The 27770-nt window shown below is 36.8% G+C and overlaps 1 protein-coding gene across 6 annotated transcripts in view; it reads right to left on the bottom strand.

The window, feature by feature from the left end:
• MCTP1 (multiple C2 and transmembrane domain containing 1) overlaps positions 1-27770 on the bottom strand; it is a 262362-nt gene that overhangs the window by 157406 nt on the left and 77186 nt on the right. For all 6 annotated transcript variants that reach the window (XM_090132421.1, XM_090132417.1, XM_090132418.1 and 3 more), the window contains one exon: positions 11655-11769. In XM_090132421.1, coding sequence (XP_089988547.1) covers positions 11655-11769 — 115 coding nt within the window. The remainder of the gene's footprint in view (positions 1-11654; positions 11770-27770) is intronic.

Below are 27770 nucleotides of genomic sequence, written 5' to 3'. Positions count from 1 at the left end.
CTGAAGTTGTGGCACTAGAATGTGTCAGTCATGAAAGTGTCCTCACACGTGCTGGGATGACCTTAATAGCAATGATTCCAAAAAGTCAACATGTCCCCTTACTCAGATGTTCTCAAACAGGAATACAGGCATTTCTCATAAGACAGCTCATGAAATTCCAGAGATTCCTTATGTATCACAGAGAGCACAGCAACCACGATTTCAGTCTGCGTTAAGTTTCTAAGTAGTTCAGAAAACTCAGGCATCACTGTAAGCCTGTTGGACTTTCCAAACAAAAAGAACTCATACTGATCACAAAAGGTGAGTATCGGTGAACCTTTACTGTGAAAAGTTTTGCCTCTTCCTTTACCTCAGTTAGAGCTTCACTAGATTTCTACCTGTATCTGATCACCAAATCATCATTATGCAAATAAATCTATGATAGAAAATCTACTCCTACACTTTGATGTATAATTTACACCATGTTAACTTCATACAAGTACAGAGATGTGCAACAACTTCAATTTCATAATTCTTGAGAAGCTTAGGTAGTAATTAGTACAACAATTTGGTTTTGATTCATTCAATCAACTGTTCTTTCACTGATACCTGGGCTCCTCCCTTTCTTTCCAACTCCATCCATACTCATTCCCTTCTTATCAAGGCTCTCAGTCTCAAGTTACTTTCTTACAATCAAGTAAGATGAAAGAGTGTAAGGATTATTCTCAAGTATGTGTCAATTTAATATATCAAGCAGATCATCTAGCAGTTTCAAATATTTTGTACATCTTGTATTTCAAAATTGCAATATGTAAAGTCTCATTAAAAGAAACATAAAGCATATGTCACCTCAGAAGTACTGGTAGTCCAATATTAAAGCTAGGAAATATATTTACTGCAAATTATTGTCCATTAATTTAACAAATAGAAATTTGGTTTGTTCACTTATACAAGTGCTTACACTAAAAACTACAGCTTTCCTATAAGTATTCCTAGTTTCTGTCCTTCTGTCCACATAACAAAGAATTACCTCCCTAATTCATGTAGCGGACAAAAGTTATTTTAAAAAGCACTTATGGAATATTAATATCTTAAGAATGAAAATGCTAATTACAAATTCAGTGAACACACGAGTGCTACAGGATGTAGAGATCTTCTACTCAAAAGTCAAAAGGGAATAGAAAACTTTAATTATTCAGTGCCCATTAAAAAATTATGGGTTAAAACAATCACAGCTTTTAGTCTTTCTTTCTAAGACTTGTGTCTGCCAATGAAAAACTCAACTAAAGATTTCAATGAGGCCAAAATAAGCATCTTTATTTAAGAAATACCCATTTAAACAAATAACTAATTACAAAATCACAGTAATATTTAGGTTGGAAAGCACCTCTGAGATCAAGGCCAACCATTAATGCTTATGGAACAGAAGGAGCATTTACAGAAATACAGTATGTGAAACTTGTCTTAAAACAACATTTTAATTTACTAGTTAAAAAACATTGATGTTTTTATTTCATTACTTTTTTAAGGTCATCAAAAAAGAAAAAAAAAACACACAGACGTAACAGCAGTGTGCTAACAAAGTAATACTTCCAATTCTTGTTTGGACATACAAAGCCCAAAAGTGTTTGACTGCTTCTAATGACTTAATTAACAGATCAGATTGTTCCACCTGAATCCTCAGAGAACAATGCTCTGGACGTCCCAAGCCAAGCTCTTGCTACCAATGGTCTGTAATTTACTAACAACAGGCTTCACAAGGACTTCAATTTCCATGATACTGAAACTGCTCAAGTTCTGCATCACCTCCCCTGCCAGCCTATAACTTGGTCTAAGCAATTTGCTTTGTTGACTTGGAATAAATTCCATTGCAGTGGTCCAATCAGGAACTTCACTAAATTTTCAACATGCATTTCTGCAATTACTACAGCAGTACAGTGATGCAGTACTTAAATCATGCCATTTTAGTAACATAGAAGGGCTGCTCCAAAAGTAATACCTGTATTTCATGATGTTGGCCTACATGGTTGTATGGCAGTAGAGGTTGAACTTTACCACCAGTACTCATTACATGTTGTTGCTGTGTGACAGATGGCAGCAGAAGGGCCATCTGACAGAATGGTGTCTGCTACAGAAGTGCATATGGAGCAAAGGTGTGTCACTGAAATCCTCCATGAGAAAAAAATGGCACCCGCTGACATTCATCAACGGATGCTGAATGTTGATGGAGATCAAACAGTAGCTGTGAGCACAGTTGAGGCACTGGGTGGTGCATTTATTATTCGTAGGGATTTACTCATTGACTTACTCATTGCACATCTGCACTTATTGAATGGTAAAAAAGATGTTTCCAGGTGTATAAACATTTTTCCCCTCTTATAAATATTCATATGTTCTTTGAAAACAATAGCTGTTCATACAGGGAGAGTACACAATGGACTGCCTTCTTCTTATCTAGAAGCACAAGGGTACAGCATTCTTTTGAAACAAACACAGTGACTACCTGCTGCAGTGGTCAGGCTCAGGGAGAAACTGGGAAGGGAGACTGGACTCTCATCTCTGCATGGGGCAGGAGTTTCCCCCTTGCTTCCAAAGTCCCCAGATGCAACAGATACGAAACTCTGAGAATGGAAAGAGTGTGTGGATAACGGTTTAGACCTGGAAAGGGACAACCATGTTAAGATGCTCCAACTGAAGACTCAAATCAGAACCAGTCCTGCCAAAAGGCAAAGGGACTTAATAGTTGGGAACATTGTGTTGAGGGGCACTGGAGCACCAATTGCCTGCCCGGATAGTCTCTCTAGAGCGCTTTTTGCCAGGGCCCCATATTCAGGACAATAGGGTGAGGTTACCTGATGTGACAGAACAAAAACTTTACAAGTTGGGTCACAGTAGGTTACAATTAGGAAATTATAAAATATTAAGAAAGACTTTATGCCCCCTGGAAATACATTGAAGGGTTCGGAGTACAGGTAGTGCTCTCCACAGTCCTCTCTGATTAAGGCTGGGAACTAAGCAGAAGAAGAGCAGATCAGTTGAATGAATGGCTGTGTGGATGGTGTCACAGTCAGGAATTCTATAATCCAGAACTCATCTTCAATGGACTAGGCATGCTGAATCAGATGGGATGCAAATAACCAGGAGGTTTAAGAATACACTGGGTAGCAAGCTGTCAGGGCTTATCAACACTTTAAACCGTATTTACTGAAGGAAATGTACTGCTGAGTGACAGAGAAGAGTCAGGGAACACTGTCATATTAGGAAGCAGTAGGGAAAAACCTCAAATTATAAGAGGGCTTCTCCAGTAAGGTAATGTAGCAAGCAGTCCAGCTGAAGGGCCTCTACACCAATGCATATAAGACAGCAAATAAGCAGGAAGAGGTGGAAACCATGGCACTCGGTTAGAAAATTATGACCTAGCAGCTGAAGAAGCTGGGATTGTTCAATCTGGAGAAGAGGAGGCTCAGGGGTGACCTTTTCACTCTCTACAACTACCTGAAAGGAGATTGTAGTGACGTGGGAGTCAGCCTCCTCTTCCACATGACTAGCAATAAGACTAGAAGAAATGGCCTCAAGATTTGCCAGGGGAGATTCAGGTTGGACATTAGGAAATAATTCTTCTCTGAAAGAGTGGTCATGGAATGGGCTGTCCATGGAAGTGGTGGAGTCATATCCCTGGAGGTGTTAAAGAAACGTTCAGATGTTGTACTAAGGGCCATGGTTTAGTGGGAAATATTGGTAGTAGGTGGACAGTTGGACTGGATGATCTTAGAGGTCTTTTCCAACCTTGGTGATTCTATGATTCTATGAAACAGTGGGACAAATCACACAATTGGAACACCACAATTGAGAGCTACATGCTTTTCAGAAAAATTGCCTCATGAGATGTCCAGGAAAATCATCCCAGTTTAAATTCATGCTTTAGATAGCATTAAGTTATTAAAACAGGAGAACATGTAGGAAAAATTAAAGGACGTAAGTAGATTAGGTTCTAGGAGAGAAGCACTTTGTCTTATTTACCACTCTGACACAGGTAGTTCTGAAAATTCCCATTTTTTTCATACAATTATAACACAACTATTTAATAATCAGCTAATGCTACAGGGATTTTTTTCTAACAATTACTCTTTGTAGTACTGACATGTACAGGTAAGCTAATCCAAAAACATTCTCAATCAGTAGTTAACCAAGTGATGATAGCAGTGTTAGCTAACATGTACCAGCACAGCTTTTGCAACCAAATTTAAACATCATAACTGCTCTTTCTCATGCTTTATCACGAGCTCCGTTGAAAATGCACAGAAGACCAATAGCACCTTAAATGAGAAAAAGCCCAGAGACTTCATATCCCCCTCAAAATGAATTTTCAGAGGACAAGAATCCTCTGAACTTATCTTAACTTATGTCATACTACAAGTTTTATCATCTCAAGTTATGGTGACCACTGCAACATTTCTAATCACTTCTGAGAGATTACACTGCACGTTGCATGAGTACCTCAGTTTCATTAGAATTCCTTTGAATTTTCTACTCCTGTTCTTCTAAGGTGACCTGTAATTTAAATGTAAGAAATGTGACCCGAAGTTACCTCAGCAAGGTAAATACAAGTATTTATGAGCGCTTAGTGATCTAATAGTTTTTTTAACTGTAAAACTCAACTCCTCAAATGGCCTTTTCTAGAAAAAGTGAGCAATCTACTGAGACTGTTCCTCCAAAGACACTGAGGAAAACTTTACTGTTTTTTTTTCTATGGCAGTTTCATAAGATTCTAATATATTTTATATACTATTTTATACACAAGATTTGCAGGAGTGTAAGTTCTGGTCCACACAAATTCATAAAGATGTTAATGTCAGCTTCAACAGAGGTGGGATTTATTGTCAAAATCAAAAATAAGTAATTCTAAAATCCGCAATGAAGTAAAATGTACATTAAGACTGCTTGCTATTCCTCATGTTACATTGTCATTTAATGGCTTGTAATTTCCAAATCTGCAATGCACCTGTTTGGCACACAGTTAACCTCAAATACAACTTCACCTTCACAGCATGTGAATTTGTCCAGTGTACTTTTCAAATCCAGGTGCTCAAAAGCAATTGATCAACATAAGTTTGAAACAAAACTACAAAGTAATTCATAATTTTCCTGAGTACATTTGTATATAACCACTCAGTCGTATCAATAAATATTTTGTATCATCTATGTAACTCTCATAAATAAAATTCCACTTGAGGATTTTTAAACTTTTTGCTGTATTAAACAGCACGCTACCCAGAGGTGTAGATTCTGGCTCACAGTATTCTGAGGCTCCAAAAATTCACTATTTTATTTGGATGCCTAACTATTAGGGTTGTGAAGAAGCTGGTAGCCTTCAGGCAGTGGCGGTTGAAAAATGCCATTACTTGCCAGTTTCTGTTCAAGGTGGCACAGAGCCAGCACTGACAGCCTGTCAGGGGTAGCCATGAGAAAATTCACAACTGTTGTTTTCAGTCCCATGGTATGGGCAGCTAAGACATGTTCTCAAATTACTTAATACCACAAATTTATTTGAGACATGAAGTAGATTTGGACAGTCCATCTTCATTCTATGATTCTATGATCTCCCTATTGTAAAAGACAGTCCTTTAAAGTCATGGGGAAACTGCATTTAGCAATCTTTTCATAAAACTGCCATGCGGTATCCTCAGATGTTTCCATCATCTTGTGATGGTGTAATGATAGAAAAAATAAAAACAAGCAGCAAAGCTCTGATGGACCTAAATACAAGGGAGGGAGAAGAGTTCAGTAGGCTGAAAACGAGGGACTGCCTTATTTTCAACTGCCCATGCAAAGGGGAGAACATGTTCTAAAGTTTTCAGTGGGACAGGAGGTAACTGACAACCAGTGAAGACCTCCTACACTGCATAATAATTGCAGACTATGACAGAAATAGAAAGCCACATGTTTTCTGCCTGGAGACTTAAGAAGTTTGCTGGATAGAAGGGAGCAAGTGCGGTGAGGTACCAGGCAGCGGGAGCAGGCACTACATCAGATAGGTCAAAAGCAACTAAAGCAGAAGAGTGAACCCATCCTTCAGTGACCTCTGGCACCTTTTGTTCAGAAGGACAAAACTGCACGCAGCATGTGGGAAGAGTGCCCAACCCATCTGGGTATTCTGTCCCCGTTTCTCTGATCTGCTCTTTGCTCTTTCCTCCTTGCTCCTCACTCATTAGAAAAGGCCAATTACTTGCCTGTCACCCTCGGGTATGAGCCTTGGCTGCTGCCAAGCAACAGGAGGTAAGGCACAGCAGCTACTCCTCAGCAATGCCACAGTGCATCCACTGCACAGCTACAACAGTGTCAGTAAAGTTAAGGCAGAGCAGAGAGAGAACCAGAAAGTATTTTTCCAGTCCGCATTTTGCACTGGGCACTGCTGGTCTGTATCTGTTGACAGTAAGATGGAAATCCACAATTGCAATTCTCTTCACTGTAGAGAAATGGAGTTTCTAAAAAGAAGCTATTTTACACATTCACATCTCCCAGAGTTCTTAATAAATGCATTTTTAGATATATTTTTCACTCAGATAAAGAAATGCAACTCCTCTAAAACACTTTAAGATGAACTAACATGAATCCTTTGATTTCCATCCCAGAAGGAATTGTATTTGTTTTCCTTTGGATTAAATAGCTTCAAAATTCCAGACGTAACTACTACAGTAAAATAAGAGTATATAATTTAAGGATTTGATAGATGTTTCCATTTAGTAGCACAAAAATACTCATCTCAAGTACCTTCTAAAAACAATTTGGCTTCAGGCTACCAGTTATATTGTGAGTATTTCTCTGCCTATTGCCCCAAAGTGTTTCCCAGATCAGAAAGATTCCACTAGCACTACACTACAGATTTATGACAGTAACCTCCTCATATCACCTCTACAGGAGACAGAACATGGACATGTTCCATCATTCTTGACTATGTAACAGACTTAGTAGTATTTCACAGATTAAAAAAAATTCTCTGAATCATGTAGATGAACAACTTCTCAATCTGCATTACTACCCTGTCTGCACTATATTTTAACCAAGTTAAGAATTGGATTTTACTGTTCTAGAACAGTGCTCAAACACAAAATACATTTTCTGTAGTTAAATGTATTGTCTCATAGAAGTGTGCTCTAAATATTTTGTGGCTGCATAGAATCAGAAGTATCTTAAAGGCTTTCTGATTCCTCTTATTTTACTTAACTGTCTCACTGGCACTTACTTTTCTTCCAGATTCTAAAGATGTAAAAGGATAAAGCGATATACAAACAAAAAGCAAACTATTTGTCTATAATCTTGCACTATTACAGTTCCTTGGCATTTTCCTGATTTTGACTGTCCTCTCTCCTAGATACCCTCAATTCAGTCAGCTAATTTCTGAATGATGAAAAAACTTCATATTGAAAATGAGAGATCAATCAAACTTAAACTCAGCGTTAGCACTGCATACTGCACTAACTGCACACTACTTCTGGCTTATTTTTTTTTACCACATTGGGAACAAGCTTCCATATTAGTTAGCCACATAAGAAACAATTCAACTATTGTTATAAAGTCTTAGGAAGCCCTACAGAACAATGTTCTGCACAGAGAGACAAGGAGATTTGGTGACATTAACCAGTTAGAGGCCAAAGTCTACTGCCCTTATACAAGTGCCCCTTCCGAGGAACTCCTCCTGGAAGACTTCACACACAAAATAAGGTGCTTCCAATCATCATAAAAGATCTGACAAAAGATTCACAGTCAAAATTAATTCTCCTTGTGCTGTTTTGCAAGATCAGGTAAGTCTTCATGTGTTTTGTTACAATTCATCTTGTATCTAGTCTGTTTTTACAACACAAACTACAAGAATTATTGCAGTTAATCTGTACTGCTTATTGCCCAACTTTGTCTAAAATGGAACTGCAAATCAGCATGCACATTTCTCAGAGAACACAAAGAACAGTGGCTTCAGGCTCCAGTGAAACAAGAGAAGACTGTGAAGAAAATCTATTGAAAACATTTAAAAGAATATTTTGGATATTGTTCCTTGAACTGAAAAGAATAGTAGAATACCACTGACTAAAACATAATTCCCTACAATATTTCAGTTTACATCTCAGCATGAGTCACTCCTGAAGCAAAAATGGATAAATCACTTTCTCTTTTTCTCTTTTGTTACAAAAAATATAGATATTAAAGATAGTGGGAAAAAAAATTGTAAATGCATGTAACTAATTGAAAGTGGATGCATGAGATCTGCATGCAATCATGCAATTCAAAGACAAGTAACATATCAATCTTTTTTTTCAATCCATAAATTTGAATTCTAGAAAAGATTCCCAAAGCATACATGGTATTAAACACTTTATTAGAAAAAAAAAAAAAAAAAAAAAGAGGAAGAAGAAAAAAAAAAAGGAAAAAAGAGAAATTAAAAATTAAAAAAGAGAACGAAGATATAAGGTGTAAGGTTAAATTGTTAATACTACTGAATTTTTTGTTGAAACTACTTTTTCCATAACTCTTACAGGAAAGAGGCTTGGAAAATAATCTCTAACTAAGTATGTCTTTACTTTACTTAGGAAGGGCTTAAATAAGGCAACTCCTATAGTTATAATCCATATCTGTGGTCACAAAAGGATTCTGACAGAAGCACAAATGTAAAGTGGACCATCACATAGCTGAGATGGTATTGGGCACCACAGCTGAGTGGTACTCGGAAAGAAATCTGTATCAGACTGAAGGCAGAATCTCCTATAAAGGTGAGGACTTAAAATGAACAGTTAAATCTCCTGACATACTGGCGCAGAATTACTGACTGCAATAACAAGAGCTATTTTCCACTCTTTGAGAAAGGAACAGCAAGATGTTGGTCCTCTCATTAAGAATGTTCTGTTCTTCCATTGTTGTGACTATCAACAGTGCTATTTATCAACTAATAGCCATGACAAATACTGGCATTGCAAGCCGTAAGTAAAGCTGCAATCTTTTCCCTTTCCTCAGAGAATGTTGTGGTGACTCTTTTTATAAATTTGGGCAAGACAAAGTGTGCAGAACATTTATGCCATGAGAATTCAATGCTGAATTCAAATACTGCAATATGTTCAGCACCAGGTTTCTAAAAAGATACGTGAAACTGAAGTTCAAGAATTAAGGAGCAAAAAGCTGAATTTAAAACCAAATTCTTTTCTACAATATAGCTCCATCATGCTTTTGGAGTGAGAGTCATAAAACTCACTGAAAGTACAAGGGTCAGGTTTTAAGCACAGAATCTGAATATTTTGGAGGGAAGGTCTTACAACTTATAGTATATGCCATCTTCATGACATTCCTCAGAAATCTCCCAGCCTCTGATTTTAATATTCAACACATCAGTCTTGACAGTTCCATTTGGCATTTGGATATATATATTTACACAGTGCTTTCAAGAGATTGTCCCATAATCACCTTCTGGCTCAAAATCCCTAACACAAGCAGTGCTGAAGCATGTAGGCAATGCAAAGAAATGCTGGTACTGGCTCAGGATCCCAGTGAGACCAATATTCTGCCTACACTGGTGTCTCCAAAAAGGTGTTGATGGGAAAATGAGAATGTGACAAGCAATTAAATTATTTTCCTCTAATGTCCTTTTTCTATGCACCAAGAATTTAAATTAAAAAAAAAAAAATCAACACTTTCAGAAATGTGTTTATATTTCTTTTTCCCTGCACATTTCAATACCTTTAGTGAACTTTCATGAACTTGCTGAATCTCCTCCAGAACCCACAGAATCTTCTAGTATGGATTCAGTTTTACATGCTCATTGTTAGTGAAACATTTCTGGGGCTACTTAAAACAAATATATATATATATATATCATACTCTAGAAAGCATTCAGAGAAGAATGACTTCCCAACCTTAATCCCTTTCTGTGCACTTTCCATTCAGCAGCTATCTAAACCCACAAAAAGTGCTTTCCTAATGCTTATAAAGTACCCTCAGAATCCAGTTTTGCAGATGCTGACAATATCTCCACTCTGAATAACTCGAAGAGAAAGGGAAAAGAAACCAAACACAGAGCAGAACAGTGGATATTCAGGCTTAGCTTGGTGTCCTGAACAAGTTACTATTTTTGTATTTTCCTCTCCGGGTTTTGAAATCAAACATGCAGTCAGCATGGGAGGAAGCACATCTGTAGCTCCCCACCTGACCTGAAGAATCCTTATACTTCATTATGGCAACATACACTCTTCATGACATAATTGCTATGGCTTGCTAAAACAAACCCTCCATTGCTTGAGATAGAGGGCTGAGTGTTTTCATTGTCAGGAAAGAATTAAGAAAGAAAAGTATCTACTTTCTGTGGTAAGAAAACAGGCCACAAGGCTATTCTGTAAAAACAGGTTCAGCAGCCGCCCTCTTCCTCCATAAGGTCAACCTAAAATTTAGTACTTGCTCAGTGTTTTCAAAGAATGCCTTTAAGTGTCTGTGTCTGAAGTGAATTATAACCTCCAAAACAGGATGACAAACATGCAAAACAACTTAGTGTCTAGGCATCGAAGAAACATCAGAAGTAGCACAAGGATGTTGGATTCTGAAGTGTCAGGTTTTTGAACAGATCTCTGAAAGCACTTAACATCTTATAGAGCACCAAATAGTCAGTTAAGAAACTAGGATTCTACCTCAGGAGGCAGATTTCCTGCCCTTTGTTTACTTTAGACTCCTGTATTATCTGGAAAATACTTACAAATTTTTTCCTTGCAAACAAACCAAAATATTTATAATGACATTTCAGTTCATTTATAAATAATAGGAATGGCAAATATAAATGAATTACATGATAATATTCAAAAACCAGACAAGCTATGTGGATGTCCCTCCAGCTCATCAAACAAAAGGTTTTAGTATTTTTATTTTTAATGAATGCCGGGTAAAGCTTGATAGACTATCAATACACCTTGAGAAAGAATATTTAAAAAGTAATCTTGCAATAATGAGAATACTAAAATTTCGATTCCAGTGTCGTAATTATCAGTGGAGTAGTATCCCTTTGATGTAAACAGCTTTCTTGGTTTCTGCTACTGTACTTGAGACCTGAAATCAGCCAAATAACTTCACCAGGTTGACACAGAAAGCCTCTATACAAAACCTTTTTTTTTCAGTTGCAGATACACTACGTTTTTTTTTCTCTCTCATAATGAATATATTTTCACTAGGTTATTAACCAGATTTATCATGCATAAATAGCAGTTCAGGAAGTGCATTACTGACCAATCTAAAATGAGCTACAGTTGTACTGACCAACAGGTAACACTTGGGCCCATTTAAAGAGAGGAGTTTTACTGCTGTCTTAAAATACAGAGCCATTACATACGTTAAGCAGTCAAGGAACAAATTAACTACTGAACAGGACAGCTGTAATCTGAATGGTTAAATTAGATCTATCACATCATTCCTAGCTTGAAATTAGAATTAAACAAACATTACCTAATATTACTTCTCTTCCTGCGTGCATTTAGCTGTCCTTAGCTCCTTTTGCTGCATGCCCTTGGCCAAAGAACCTCAACATGGTTTTAAACCGCATCTAACACAAAATTAAAACCTGGATTCTTAAGCTTTAATAATCTTGTTAAAATTAAACCAATGGAAATTCAATTTCCCAAGAATTAAGGTAGTGTTTACTAACACATACTTACCTCCACGATCTCGTGCTGCTAAATTCTGTCCTCTTCTTAAAGTAATATCCAGTTGGTACATTCCGGGATCCCCAGAGGGAAAATCTGCATTACTAGGTCCAACTGAACTTGTTTTCTGGAGGGGAAAAAAATACAATTGCTGATGTTACTAAAAGTTCCAGATAAGGTTCATTTTTCCCTGGCACTATCATCTTGAATTATGACCAGGCTTTACCTCATTCCCCCATCTTACAACTAACAGAACCAGTACCTGACAGTTCCCAAGAATCCCTTTTTTGTCCTTCTGTTTGCAAAAGGATTCTTTGTTATTTATATTTATTATGGCAACCTCACTTTTTGATTACATTCATTTTCACTCCTGGTCTGCTAAGACAGGCTACTGCACTGCTTTGAAAATTATGTGAATTCTCCACAGAATGATGGAAGGAAATTGGTGAAGAATATCCTTGGGTAAAATTGAAGAATATCCTACAGACAATAAATGCAGTTCAAACTCTTAATTTGCAATATATACCTTTTTGCTCTGACTGTTTGCCAGAGCAAAGATGGGATTCTCAGATTATTTTTATGAATTGTATCAAAAGGAACAAAAAATTAAAGGAAGTCAGAAGAAAAGAAACCTCTCTGGACCACATGAATAGTAATTACACTGCTGTCCCCATTGACAAAGGAGAGAAATTGTATTTCCTCCTAAATTTATAAATTTTTGGAAAACAGTTCTGAATACATCTCTCTGTAAGTTGCATCTAATTACCATTAATGTTTTGAATGCTGCATTTAATTTTAAGACTAGAATGGCTGTATGTATTATTCATTCACAGTACAGATAGAAGTTTCGTACATCATACATACAGAGCATCACCATTGCGTCCTATGCTAGGATGTAAATCACAGAAGCATAGGAAAACTTAAGTTGGAAGGGACCTTAAAGATCATCTAGTTCCAACATTCCTGCCATCTAGATTGGACTGCTCAGGATGTCATCCAGCTTGACCTTAAACTCTTCCAGGGACAGGGCATCTGCATATAGGGCAGCCTGTTTCAGCACCTCAACACTGAGTAAAAAATTTCTCCTTAACATCTAATCTAAATCTTTTAGTTTAAAGCCATTCCTCCTTATTCTATCACTATCAGACAGTGTAAAAAGTCAGTCCCTCCCCTGCTTGTAAGCTCCCTTCAAGTTCTGGAAGGGCACAATGGGGTGTCTTCAGAACCTTCTCCAAGCTGAACAAGCCCCTCTTCCTCAATTTTTCCTTATAGGAAAGATGCTCAGCCCTCTGATCATCTTCATGGCCTCATCTGGACCTACTCCAACAGCTTTCCATCCTTCCTAAAGATGGGGTTCACAAGGGCAGAGCCAAGAGGGGACAATCCCCTCCCTCTCCTTGCTGACACCCCTCTTTAGATAAAGTGCAGAATACTGTTGGCCTTCCTGTTGGCCTACTGTTGGCTGCAGGAACACAGTGACACGGATCATGTCCAGCTTTTCTAAGACAAGTGATATGAATGCTTTGCTATATGGTTACAAGTGTTCTGTAAGAAAAAAATATTTATTTATTTAATGTATGCTTTACTCTTGTTATGCCAAAGAAAAACTGAACCTAATATATTAACCTTTGCTGCAATATGCACAATGCTGCCAAACCAAACAGTGAGACATATGCTCATGAGTTAGACACCAACGAAGACTTTCAAAACAAGTTCACTTAAGAGAAAATGGTTAGATGAGTTTGATTTAGGGAAGGGGGTGTTAAAGTCTTTCAAAGTTTATCTTCCAAATCTGTCCTTGTAAAGTAACTGTTGATGCATGCCTGAAACTATGAAAAGACCTTGTAAGTATAGTAGAAGTCACCCACCACCCACACTTCTAAAGGATTAACTCACAGAATCACAGAATCACAGAATGGCCAGGGTTGGAAGGGACCTCAAGGATCATGAATCTCCAACCCCCCTGCTACATGCTCAGGGCCCCATCCAATCTGGCCTTGAACACTTCCAGGGACAGGGCATCCACCACCTCTCTGGGCAGCCTGTTCCAGTACCTCACCACTCTCTCTGCAAAGAATTTCCCCCTGACATCCAATTGAAATCTCCCCTCCCTCAACTTAAAACCATTTCCCCTCATCCTGCAGTTATCTACCCTTTCAAAGAGCTGATTCCCCTCCTGTTTGTAGGCTCCCTTTAGGTACTGAAATGCTGCAATGAGGTCACCTCGCAGCCTTCTTTTCTCCAGGCTGAACAAGCCCAGCTCCCTCAGCCTGTCTTCATACGAGAGATGCTCCAGTCCCCTGATCATCTTTGTGGCCCTCCTCTGGACCCTGGAGAAGCAGCATGTTGAATTCCTGGAGGCCCGCACCAGCTTTGAGTCATCGCTACACTCAACTTACTAGGTTCCTTGCCAAGTTCACTCTTTCTTGATCCAGTTAGTGTCTTCTCCTCTAAGTCTCTCTTAAGAAGCACTCAACACAAGCAGATACAAGGTTGAAAATAATAAAAAACAGAACTTCCACCTTGCCTTGGAAAGTTATGTAAGACAGTGTCAAGGACCTTTTCCCAAGACAACAAAGAGTAATAAGCAAGACAGGCAGTGATGGGAGCCAAGTTGGTCAGTTACAGTAATTGATGAGGACATGTGAGAATGTAGAAATGTTTATTCCAGCAGTGCTACCTGACTGAGAATTTCTAAGAGGGAAGACAAGCAAAAAAACCAGTCTTCTCTGTCACACTAATCAGAGGCTAAAGAGTTACAGTCAGTTCTTCCAAGAAGGAAGAAGCTTGCAGCTGGAGAGACTGTGAACCACGAGGGGCCCAAGCAACAGGGCAGGAAAAGCATGGGCCGGAGTTGCAGAGCAGCAGGCGTCAACTCTTGCTCTTTACCTTCCTCTGCACTCCTCTGCAATGCTTAGCCTCTACCAAGGACAGAAATAAGGAAAAAATTCATACTAGTCTGGCACTCAGTTTCATCCTGGCACTGGTGTTCATCAGTGTGTTATGTAAGATAAAAACTCAGCTCCAAAGTAGATCACCATCACTAATATTATCCCTCCACTTTCTTGTCTGATGGCAAGAACTTGCAGGTACAAAACAAGAACTACAATTTTTTCCAATATTAATAACCTCTTCTGCCAATCTTCCTTGGGGAGTCCCTCTTCCCTTTTTGTTCTTTGTTACAACACAAGCCCTGTGTTAAAATTAATGCTATAAACATTTCCATATTCCTCACTTCTATCTTTTTCACTCCTTTCCAAAGCATTTGTTTTGTTTTGTTTTGTTTTTGTGTGTGTGCATGTCAAGCAGAACAGTAATGGTTAGATAAGCAGTGTAATAATATTGCAGGACATAAAGAGCTGAATGAAATAAAAATAAAAAAGAAAACAAATAGATATTAACTACTTGTAAATATTAAGAAATCAAGCCAGTCTTCTAACATTAGACAAACAACATCTGAATTATGTAAGTAAAAGTTGAGGTTGCCATAATAAATCAAGCCTTCAGTGAATCATTTTTTAACCAACATTTCAAAATTTAACCATTAAAGTGGCAACTAGTAAAACACAAAAGACTACTTTTGTGCATTCTGCTCTAATGAACTTAAAGGTAGAAATGTTTGGACAAGACGTTTGGAAACATATCAAATGCTACAATTATCCCAAACACAAAAGTTTCTAAACCAAATTTTCTTAACTTCCACACTGCATGTAATCACATCAAGGAAGTAGATTCTTTGTAGCCATAAAAAGATTAATGAAGTTGTTGTGAGCCACAAGGCTGTATACTAATGGATGACGACATGAAGCCTGACAAGGTATGAACATGCCTTAACTTATAGTTTCTAAATGCACATATGCTTTTATTCTTTATTAAATCTTTGAGAAAAACGTTGAGATTCCAGACAAAGAGCATTAAGGCAATTAACTGCTGTTTCACATAAGTAAATCTTCTGTGGGATGGCAATGCCTTGATACAATTGAATTCATTTTCAATAGTTGTCTGTTATCATCTTACTTTAGAATATTCTTTCTAGCTAAATTATGACTTAATTATCAGAGTCCCACAATTGCCCATAAAATCCAAATTAAATTGTTTTAAAGGAAATTTCTGATTTCACACAGTGTAGGCAAACTTGTAGACAGAATTTTGATAGAAATGCTAAAGATCCCCATCATCCTGCAAACTCTCCATGTGGAAAGACAGAGGCAAAGGTCTCAATGACTACACAGTTCATCAATTGTGCTCTTCATTTAATAGATAGCATACAGGGCTCCCCTGGGTAGCTTTTTACTGAACAGTTTCAGTAACACCATTAGCTGCTTTCACTTTCAGTAAGACATCCATGGTAAGATTTTCAACAATCAACACGTAGAAAGAATAAATCTGCAGCTACAACTCACTTCTTACTTACAGTATGTTAAATGATGTTGTAACATACCTGGTGTACACATAATCTATACAAGCTGGACTGAATACACAGCTTACACTTGGCCACACTTTTAATAACTCCTGTGAGTGGCACTCCTCCATTAAGAATTTCTGTTTTCCTATTTCAGTATTTTCTAGATGTAGCAGTTCAACAACCAGATCAATATATTTTTTTAAACAGATGAGCACATGTTAAGCATTTAAAAATTGCAAACTAGTTACATGTTAATAGCTGCACCACTAGTGAAAAGAAAAGCCATCTTATATTATGGTAAATACATTACTAGCCATGTATGAAGTATTCCACCTCAATGTATGAAAAGAATGATGCTGCTCTTATGGGCTAAAATTGCCACCATTCCTGCACCATATCATTTTTCACAGCTTATTAAAAAACACTAGAACAAAAAGCAAAATGAATCTGATTATTGTCTCCACGGCATTACCAAAGTTAGGAGTATACCTTCTGAAGTCGCATTACCATTTAACAGCTGAAAGCACAGCACTAATTTTTAGGTTAATGCATTCAGTTGTCCCCAGCTGACAACCTAGAGATTACTACCATCTCTGCCACTGCAAACCATGTATTGCCTTTTTCTGTCACCATGAATACTGCCATTCTTCTTCAGAGTTATTACTAGCGATTAACCACCTACACAAACCCAGTAAATTAATGGTGCTCCTGCAATCTAAATCTTTAAGTTAGCAGGACTTTACTCCAGATATTCAGAGGTTGTAAGAGATTTAATGAACTCTCTGCTGTAGAAACAGAGTAGCACTTCAGAGGAACAGATCTTAAAATTTGATTTTTTTAATTTTTCTTTTTTGTTTAGTGTCAAAACTAAAACATTCAAAAAATATTAAAAAAGAAAAACTACAGCTGTAATATACCCCACCACCCCCTTTCAGAAGGAGCCCAAATCTAGTACATCCCTATAAATAAAACATCTGCTTGTAAAGTAAAGGAAAGAAATTTTAAAATTCTGAATATCCAAATATCTGCCAATTTTGGCAATTAAAGAGACCTAACTGTGCTTCAAAAGTTATGAAAATAAAGTGATAAGCAATTTTCAATATTCCTGAAAATATTTGCCTACTTTAGACTTCTCATGATCATCATCATAACCTAAGCAACAATTTTTATTCCAGTGTTCCAACTAGAGCAACAGAGAGCAACTGAGGAACATGAAAGAGAAAAGAGTTGCGCACGCTGTTTCATCTCATTCAATCTACTTTTCTCAAAAACAAGGCTGGATTAAAATTTCAACCTATTTCAATACCAAAATAAAAAGTCATACTGTGATTTTAAATCAGAAGTGTACAGAAACTGATAGAATCTTGTATATGCTAGTAATGCGGGTTTTGATTAACATATATGCTTCAGACATGAGTGGCTACTTTGTTAGTTTGCCATATTCATATCTACAGAAAAATACTGCTGTTATTTACAGCACGTGTGAGAAGCCTGAACTGTGCCTGAGAAGATTTAAAATTGGATAAAATGTACTGATGACCTATGCAAGATTTTGCATTTGAGCTCTTTATGAGCTAAGGGCAACAGCACATATGTGCTAGTCTGAAATGCATAGATTATGAAGAACTATACATTTGAGATTATTTCTGCAGAATGAAGACACTGTTTATCTGAGCATTAATACACACACACACATACATACACACACATGTTGATATGTGTCAGTATTTTCTGTACGCGAATAGTTTACATCATCAGGAAATACACTGTGGTTAACAGAGGGAAGTGTGCAAAATGTTCAGCCTCCTCTTTCCTGAGCTTTCTGGATACATGTGAAAGAGCTATTTAATCTGTTGTTTAAAAATAACCCTTCAGAATAAAAAAAAAAAACAGCACTGAACATTTATATCTCTGCAGAATAAGTAGAATATTTTTTCCAACATCTGTACTATTGTTGCTCATTGGTACTGAAAGTGAGCATTTGCTTTCAGTTATTTTCAAATACAATAAAAGTGATTAGTTTGAACAGCTTGCAAGATTTCCTTCTGAAAATGTAATAAATAGATGCACAAATAACAGCAGAAGATGTAAGCATATTAACATTTGGAAGGCTTTGTACTTAGAAGTACATTTTAAATCACATGTTTCAGAAGCAGTAGTCCTGTCTAGCAGCAGAGGAAACCACACACTGATATTAATAATCAGAGGAGATCTAACTGAATTGTCCCTTCTTTCATCAACCTTCATGTTTTGTTTGCTCAGTTTGCTACCTTTTATTCATTCAAGTCTACTATAAAATTTTACTTCTGCAGATCACTTACAGAGACCGAGATAATAAAGCAAGTAGAAAATAAAAACAGTCTTCACCAAAACCATGAGTTCGTGCTTGAATAAAGCAGCCACAACTTCCTTCCTTTTGGTTGGATTTCATCCTGATCCACATGCCCTGCCTAACTTCCTACAGTGTTTTTATGCTCCTTAGTTATATCAAAAAAATCTAAAGTTCCTGTCCAGACTCCATTTTGTGAAAAGAAACTGGAGTAGTCATCCCAAATTACTGTAGGGTTACCTATTTCTTACCAATACAGTAGCTTACCTTGATACAATAAACTGTAAGCACAGGGCTTTGGAATACAAACTTTTCAAGAACTGAGAAAGTATTTTCATTTACAAGTAATGGTGGATATTTTTTTTTTTTTTAGCATTTTCCAACTCTTAATCCTCTTGATCTTCAGAGTATATTATCTCAGGTACCTCCTTTGGTACTGCTTTGATAAATCAAAGGTTTTTAACACGTTACTTACACACAATTCTGTTACAGAAAACCTTAGATCTACTATATTAGGTATTTCAACCACTGAGTTATGAATTTGTAACTGAGGTTTGATCAAAGGCATAGATACAGATATATCAGTGTTTTAAGATCACTTATTTTTTCCCAGCAGTCTACACTGATCTTAGCAAAACTTGCTTTTGCTAGAAATTCTGGCTGTTTAATACTTAGATTTTACCCTCCAAAAAAGTAATTTGTTACAATTTCTCAGTTTGCGGTGGAACCACTTCTTTTAGCACAGATGATGCTTTTTCATTAAACTAAGAAATAGCACATCCAGAATAGGTTCCTACCTAACAGCTTTCCTAGTAGTGGTTGATGTAAAGAGGCCTCTTTGCCCTCACCAGCAACTGTATGGTCCCCTTGACCATGGGACAAAAGCCTCACTTACCATTATGAGTGTCTTTTCAAGAGAAGCTGGCAGCTGAATTTAAGGATGTGTTGTGTAATTCCATTTTGAATAAAATCACAGAGGAGATTAGGAATAAATTCAATATATGTGCTAAACAAATCAATACATTTCGAAATTACCATCTAATTATAACTTCAGATCATCACAATAGCTAGGGTATTCCTATTAATTTATCTTCAAAATAATACTGTACAACAGAATATGCTCAAGGAAACACTTTACTTTTTGATTTAGAAATGTAGGTAGGCTGCTCCAAAACTAGTACCTTCTATTTTCTTTTATCCACAGAGTCAGAGGTGGATGTTGGTTGTATGACAGTAGAGTTCAAACCTTCCCACCAATATCCCATTACATGATGTTGTTGTGCAACCAATGGCAACAGAAGGCTAGACTGATAGAATGGCGTCTGACATGGAAGCATGCATGAGGCAAATGGGTGTCAGTGAATTCCTCCATGTGAAAAAAATGGTATCCAATGACATTTGTCAACACTCACTGAACAATCACACAGACCAAACAGAGCACAGCGAGGCTGAGAATTTGCTCTATCAAATAGTGTTATTGTGCTCTTTGTACCTGTTGTAGTTTCCATGGAAATAAATTGGAGGCATTACTTTCAGAGCAACCTATTTATCTTTTGTAGAAAATATGCAGCAATTTCATGGCCCAGAAAAATAGCTGGAGGCTGGAGAACATCTGGTACCTGGGCAGACAGCAAGGTGACAAGATAAGAAGTTATTACCACAGGTACTTTTAGAGTTCTACTGTTCCTTAACACAGTCCTAATTAGAAACTAGCTGTGGGGTAAAATAGAGTTTACAAGGAAAAGTAGTAGTGATCCTTTTTGATCAGAAAAGAAGAGGAAGCTTCATCCCATCAAAATAAACCCCACCACTGCCTGATACATACCTAAGGAAAAAAAATCTTTCAGTGACTTGACGCACTGTCCACATTTTAGTTCACCATTAGCTGACGTAAAATAAAAAAGTGAGAAAGTAACCTGCTGAGAATTCGTCAGAGAGATCTTGAAGTTCTGTCAGTATTGGGACTGGACAGTACCAATCCCCTCATGAAGACACCTGAATCTTTTATCAAATTTATCAAATACCAGAGAGGGAGAAATACCTTTGCTAACAGAAGAATAAACAGAAGACAAACCCCACCAATGTCTTGCAGATTTCCTAAGTAAAAATTATTCCTTCATGGGCAGCAATGTTCACTGTAGATAGCAAACTTTCTATACTGTATATATATGCTTATAGTATACCAAACAGTATACCAAATAGCCAGATAAGATGAAAAAGTGTTTTCCAGTCACTGTTAGTCAGTGTGTGTCTCTGACAAGTATCAGAATGACAAGACAAATCCCAGATGCAAAATATATATATATGTTCTATGTAAATAAATAACAAAGAGACAATGAAAATTAAATTAAATGCAGGTATCTTTGAAGTAGAAATTCTGCCAGCTAACTGATGCAGTACTGGGTGTATAAGGCAGCACAGCCATTCTCTTTCATTAGTCACAGAAAATACTTTGTCCAGTTGTATCTACTCTGGATTCGTACTCTGGAGATGGATGACAAAATCTGAGTTATTAGCTAATTTAGCCCCTAAATTTCCTATAGGGGAAGATCATAGTTGACTCTTCAGAAGGATGACTGCCTTTCTATTATAAAGAGATACAGATCTGATTCATTAGTAATTTGTATGTCTGGTCTGTTCTGATGGAGATGCTGAAGAAGTCTTAGAACTTTAGAAGTGTGGGAATATTCTTAATTGACATCAGTTACAAGGAAGCATATATGAATCATAATCTCATTTTAAGAAACTCTAAGATGGAATAGAAATAATAAACTGTCATTTTTCAGAAGACAAACAAAATAAAGTAAAACCACCTTGTAATTTCCTTACTGCATATAACGCCATTAGCACAAAAATCACCATGCACACACTTTTCCAAAGGTGAATTTGAATAAAATAAAGAATATTGGTAGAGTAACTGATAAATTCCTGGAAGCAAGTTCATAGTGCCCATAATACCAACATTTTTACAAATGGGAAAGCAGAGAATGAATGTATAGGAATTTCCGTTAGCTGAATGGACTCAAGTTTTGTAACATAGCTAAGTGCCAACAGGGCAGTTCTGGTGACCTAGACTGACATGGGTGACAGAAGACTGCCAGAAGTGATCTTGCCCTGTCCTGTCCTCTAAGTACCAATGACAGGCACACATTCCATTCCTTTCAATGTTTTCTGTCCACATCATCTAAACTTTCCTTGTCTTTGATACAGGAACATTATAAGATTATGCAGTCCAGCTGAAATAACACAGATGCTGCCAGGCTACACCTTACAGGATGGACAGGTCCCAGCCACTTCTCAGGTTAAGGAACACAGCACTGTGCCTGGGGAAATGGAGACAAAGACAACTTTTCAGCCATGGCTGCTCTTCGCCTCGTCAGACAACTCACAGGTATCTGCTGCCCAAGGGTTTAATCCCAGATTGTTTCTTAGATGCAATGTCCCATTGAAAAGACAGGCAGACGTGTAAATCAGAACAGCATCTTCTGTCATGTAGTTTACAGTGAGCAATATACTTCCAGTTCCAAAACAAGATAAAATAGAAATGGGGGAAAAAAAAATGCAAATCAACTTCCAGTTAACCAAATTTATAAGGACAAACCATGTCAGGGACAGGAAAAAAAGCTCTGCTAGTGCTCTGCTAAAGCAATAGCTGAAGATGGAACTGGCATTCACAGGGACTTATTTCTACTCATGTAGCATCATCACTGTGCAACACCCCAGCTGTGCCTCATTCATCATCACTGGCCAGAAAGCTCTTCACACCAAGTGGGCTGGCATGTGCCCACACAGCAGAGTAAGAAGAACTGATTTCCTTCCACGAGCAGACAGCTTTCTAGAAATCCTATGGATAAACCCAGGTAGTTAGAGCTGTCTGAAATCTAAGAGGACTCCCGGGGGAGGTGCTTCCTTTGCACTATTATTGATACACTTCATGTGACCTCACCACTTGAAAATCTCTGTGGTTCTTCCACCTGGGTTAACACATTCAAAGAGTGTTGTTAAAACAGAATGGTAATTATATTGAAACTCTAGGCAATTTGCTCAACATTCAGCTGAAATTTGTTGCAGCATTTCTCTCTCTAACCTCATTCCCTGCCCTGCCCCTTCATCCATTTTCATTATACACGGAAATTCAGCATAGATTGTTTATAAGCAAAGCCTAGAATCACAAAGGAGAAAGGTTTACTTATAGTTTTGGAGGTAACACTAGAAAAAATAATATTTATTAATTTCTAAATAACAAATAGTATGCAAGAATTTCGAAAGCAAATTGTATTATGGGAGTATTTCACTTTCATGAGAAGAAAGTTACCAGTACGCTACTTTATCCCGCAGGAGCTTGGAGCTGATTAATGGCCTCAGACTTAAAAAATTTTTCTCCCAGCCATTTCCAGAAACAATTGCCTACAACTGAAAGCTAATTTAAAAACATATGTATGCAGGAACATGATAAATTGATTAGAGAACAAAATGTTACAATCTATTTCAAGTGTAAATAAAAATCCTATAAAAAGTTAATTAAAAACAGATTTTCATGAGCCCTTATGGATCTTCTAAAGTTTCACCAGACTTTTTACTTTTAGGAGGTTACTTGATGCTTGTCTCTATTCTGGTCAGCACTGGTGAGGACACCTCTGCAGGGCTGCACTCAAGGTCCCCAGGCCAGTAACTCTCCAGGAAAGCAGTGTTGTGGTAGAGCTGATATTTGGAGCTGCCATCCTCTGCCTGGTAGGAGCAGAGTATGTCCAAATTGTGCATAAACACTGCCACCGAACGTATGTATTCTATGCATTTATGCTGCACTACTCATGGATGTTTTAAATTAAACCCTTCCCCTTGCCCACTCCAGTCTTTTTCGCTTTCTGTAAGCAATCTATTATTCTCAGAGGTATAATGATATATATTATACATCAGTATATAGACATGAGGTTGCTTCAAGAGTAAGCATGTAATATGCTTTCAATCCTAATTGAAAATAATAAAAAAACATCAGTTAATTCCTGAAAAAAAAATCTGTTAAAAAAAAAAGAAATTGTAGAAGATTATTGTCCCTTAATCTAGTTGATAGAACAGTTACTGTGGAAATACTGACATTATCAGTTATATATAGCAAACAAACCAAACAACGTAACTAGTAAATAACAAGAAAAAAAAAAAAAAGAAAGGAGTTCCTCTTAATACAAAATAGACTCCATAGTCTTGTTATTTGTTCAGAAATCTATAGCTTTAGGATATCCACTATCTGTCATAAGACCTTCTATGCACACACAATCCATTTACCAGAAATTGACAGCATCCTTTTTTTTTTCTTTTCTGAACTAACAATGAAACCATAGATTTTCCAAGAGCAGTGATTAAATTCACTTCCAAATTCACTAGCCACATTCACAACCACTGTATGTCTAGCCAATTCAATGCTTTTGAATCAGGAGTAAGTTTGTGATTAAATTATTTCAAAAATATCTTGAAGTTTATTTTCCTTTTTCAAAAATTCCAAAAGTATAATCTTTTTCAGAAATGAAATAATTTGTTTAAACAGAGGAAATGAAAAGAATCATGAATCAAATTATATTTTACTTTCATCTATGCAGAATTACTCATTTCCCAGGACAAACCAGGAGTATGAGTACTTTTTACCTATTTTGATTTTGAGAAGATTATTTTAAGTTACAAGGGCTGCCTGAGTACATTTCTGCAAGAATACATACATTTGCACTCAGGAACACATGATTCAAAAAGAACGTGAACGAGGGAAATAAAAAAGGGTGAAAAATACACTGGAAATACACAAATCAAAGTCACATACTCTTTCCCATTCCAAAGAAGCTTCCATTCCTAAAATCATCACTTTACAAACCGTAAAAATCATGTAGGCATTCCATTTTATAGCTTTTAAAATTTTTTTTTCCTGAGACTAAGTCTTAGGCAAAAGCAGTACCAATCTAATTTCTGAGACATTTCTATCATCTCTAGAGAAAGAAACCTGCCATATCAAGCACAAAAATCTTCTCACTTGCCTGAAGAGTGCAGAATTACACAGCAAGTTATGCCAAACATGGCCGAAGGATAACTCAATGGGGAAATAAAGACAGGTGTCAAATCCATATCAGAAGAAGAATCTGTGAACAATTATCTATCTCCCTTTCGAAAGGAGAAACGCCTGAAGGTAATATATATGCCAGATTCCTCATTCCCTCAAGAGAAAATTACCTTCAGTCATTATATTTGAAAATAAACTGTCCACATTTTCATAACAGAAAACCATACTAAAATATCTCTAATTTAATTTTCCATCTTATTAACAATTATTATTTTTATATTTAAATATGCACACACTAAATAACTCAGGTTATTCAGAAGTATTATGTGCCAAGTTTATGTTTCAAATTTTGTGAAATGTGAATATTTTCAGAATATGGCATTTGAATTACTCTGAATTCATTTTAAAACAAGTGATTCTACAACTATCATTAAAACAACACTAAACAAGTACAGAGAAACTTCCTTAGTGCTTGCTGTATTCATAGCTAAAAGATCATTGTAACACTAGTCTACTGCATAAAAACAGAAAAATAAACATTTTAAAAATAAAGATTCCAATTTCACAATCAAAGCTAGTTTTAATTAAACATGACTTGCCTGGATGTTTTGATATTTTCAGCTGTCACTGAAGAATGATGGCATGCATTACAGCTATAGAATCCATGGAAAAATCCACATGCTATGTATTACAAGACAGGTATCTGAGAGCAACTGAAGAGGAAAAGCAGCAGTGTGATTTCAGTACTGCTTTCCTCCTCCTCCTTTCTATATGACTGTAAACATTAGTCCTGTACATCACCTCTCGCATCTTACATCACCTGTAAGAGACTATGCTTCCATCCACGTGATACTCTAAAAGGAAGAAACAGTTTTCTTCACTCTGCATTAGCCACTTTGGGCATGCAGTTTCCATAAAAAGCAAATATTTAATTTCAAAAGACAGTTGTAAATTATCTGCATTTTAAAACAGGATGCACATACATGGTTATGCATCAGAATGTCAGACTTTATAAAGAAACTAAATTCCTACCTTATCAGGTCCAAAATGGAAAGTTCCTGCAGGTTTCGCCCTATCCAGAATGCTATTGAAGGAATGAGTTGAAAATCCTCTGCTTCACAAAGATACTTGTGAAGCTGAATTAGCTTTGCGAGATGACAACTGCTCAGTAATACTGTTCACCTCCAGCTGGTAGCAATAGCTCTGTGCAAATATCACTTGACTACTGCTGTGAACTGCAGCTACTCAGAGTGAAAGTGAGACAAGACTTGATACGTGAATACGTTTCAACACTTATTCAGAGGAAATGACTCAACTATCTGCACATCTTCAAACACTGGAAACTGCTTCCTCCCTCTGCACCCAATGCAGAGGAAAGTGTAAAACAAAGGGTGCTGTCATTTAGTTATTAAACACTCGCATGAACCATATGAAAGTTCAACTCCTGAACGCTAAATCCTAGATAACTGCTACACTGATATTTTCCATTAATAACTTGTGTGGAGAAACAGTTCATTTAACTAAACAAAGACTTTGTTTTACTAAACAAACACAAGTACTTTATGGAAATGAAAGAAAATACATACTAGTGTGTATTTAGTGTATTTCTCAAGTATATCCTAATATAGTTTTGAAGGTATTTCAGAAATAATTTAAACAGATCTAAAAGTAATATTCAGTTACCACCTGCTACTAATGTCTTAGAAAACTTTTAAAAAAAAAAGTTCTTCTTGTCCATTACAGAGATATTAAAAGCTCAAAAAGAAGGAATGAAGACAAGAAGGAATAGATAAAAACAATGCAGATTTTATTCAAGTGAATTTCAATATAACTTCAGTTTTAAGGAGGTAAGTAAAAGCTTTTCATTACCAGACATACATCTTTATTTGTATGATGTTAAAAGTTTGTCCAGTCTTATCCACACTTAGAATTTCACTTAACTTATTTCTTCAATCTTCACTCTCTGAAGAAAATCCTGATTTAATTTAGCTAGAATTTTGTGCATGGAAAGAGAAATTACTCTCCTTAAAAATACTATGGTTTTTCCACATTTTGTCATCGGTTCTATGGATTTAACAACCCTCTGTATCAAACTCCTCCTAACCTAAATGATCTCAGTTTTTTAGACACCGGCTCTTCTACATCATTAAGCACACCAGCAGAGAAATTTGCACAATTTGGAAGTGTGGATTCTCTATTCCTAAGCCTCTTCATTTCAGAGAGAAGCTGCTTGATGCCCCCCTCAGACTGGTACAGTATACTCAGGAATATGTCAGTCTAGACCTAAATACAGTGGTATGACTTTGTACAATGAGTTTTAAATTTAATGGATAGTCAGATAATACATATCAGGGTGCAGCCAAACATACAAATCATCGCTCTCCTCAGGAAGCTGTAGATGGGAGAGGAACACTGACGTAATTAATTAATTAAAAATTCCAAACTGTTCCTGAACAGCAACTTGCTACAAAGGAGAAAAAGGGTTGTTGGAATCTTTTCACATTAGCCTCATAGTACCTAGCTTGTATGCTACAGATCGTCAGAACATTCACCATCTTCTTACTTTTAGCTTAGTTTATCATTTCACATTCCATTCCACAATTAACTGTTTCTCTTGGCATATAAAAATCACTTCTAAATTAAAAAGAGTAAATACTCAAATCACTTATTCAAGGAATGAGACTGACTGCAGGTTCTGATAGACTTGGATGAGATGTGATATGCTGAAATAATAGAAATTGTAGGAAATGGATGATAGAAAGTTCAAGAAGTCATCATTCCTATGGCATGAAGAAAGACGGTATATGTGACACATGGCATATGGCACATAGCTGTTCACATATATAAAGCTCCTGAAATCTTCACATCAAGAGCTGATGACAACTTACATTTTGGCCTGACTATCAGCATAAAGAAGCAACTTAGGAGCATAGCTTAAAGCAAATTAAATGCTACAAGATCTATTTCACTTTTTTTGTTAAAATTAAAATTGGTGTGGCTTCAGATATCTGCACGTGCCCTAACTCATATAATTTAACTCCTCTTTTCTCCATCTTTGACCGCTGGATCAAGTACTTAGATAACACTGCTGGAGGGTCCACAAAAAGAATACTAACATTTGTCACATCCCTGGTTGCCTCTCCAGAGAGCAGTGAATTCATTTTAAAGCAGCACATATGTTGTTGTTCTCATTTAATTGCAATTTCCAAAGAATCTCACTTATTTACATAGAAGAAAAACAAACAACAGAAAACCAAAGCCTACAAAAAGCAAGAAGAAATTTCAAGCTGTATATTTATTCAAACTGTGTCATCTATCACTGCTGACTGCCTTCAAAGCAGTAAGCCCCAT

This window comes from Phasianus colchicus, chromosome Z, assembly GCF_987193195.1.
Source record: "Phasianus colchicus chromosome Z, bPhaCol1.hap1.1, whole genome shotgun sequence".
NCBI lineage: Eukaryota > Metazoa > Chordata > Aves > Galliformes > Phasianidae > Phasianus > Phasianus colchicus.
This window is presented reverse-complemented; position numbering and strand designations above follow the sequence as displayed.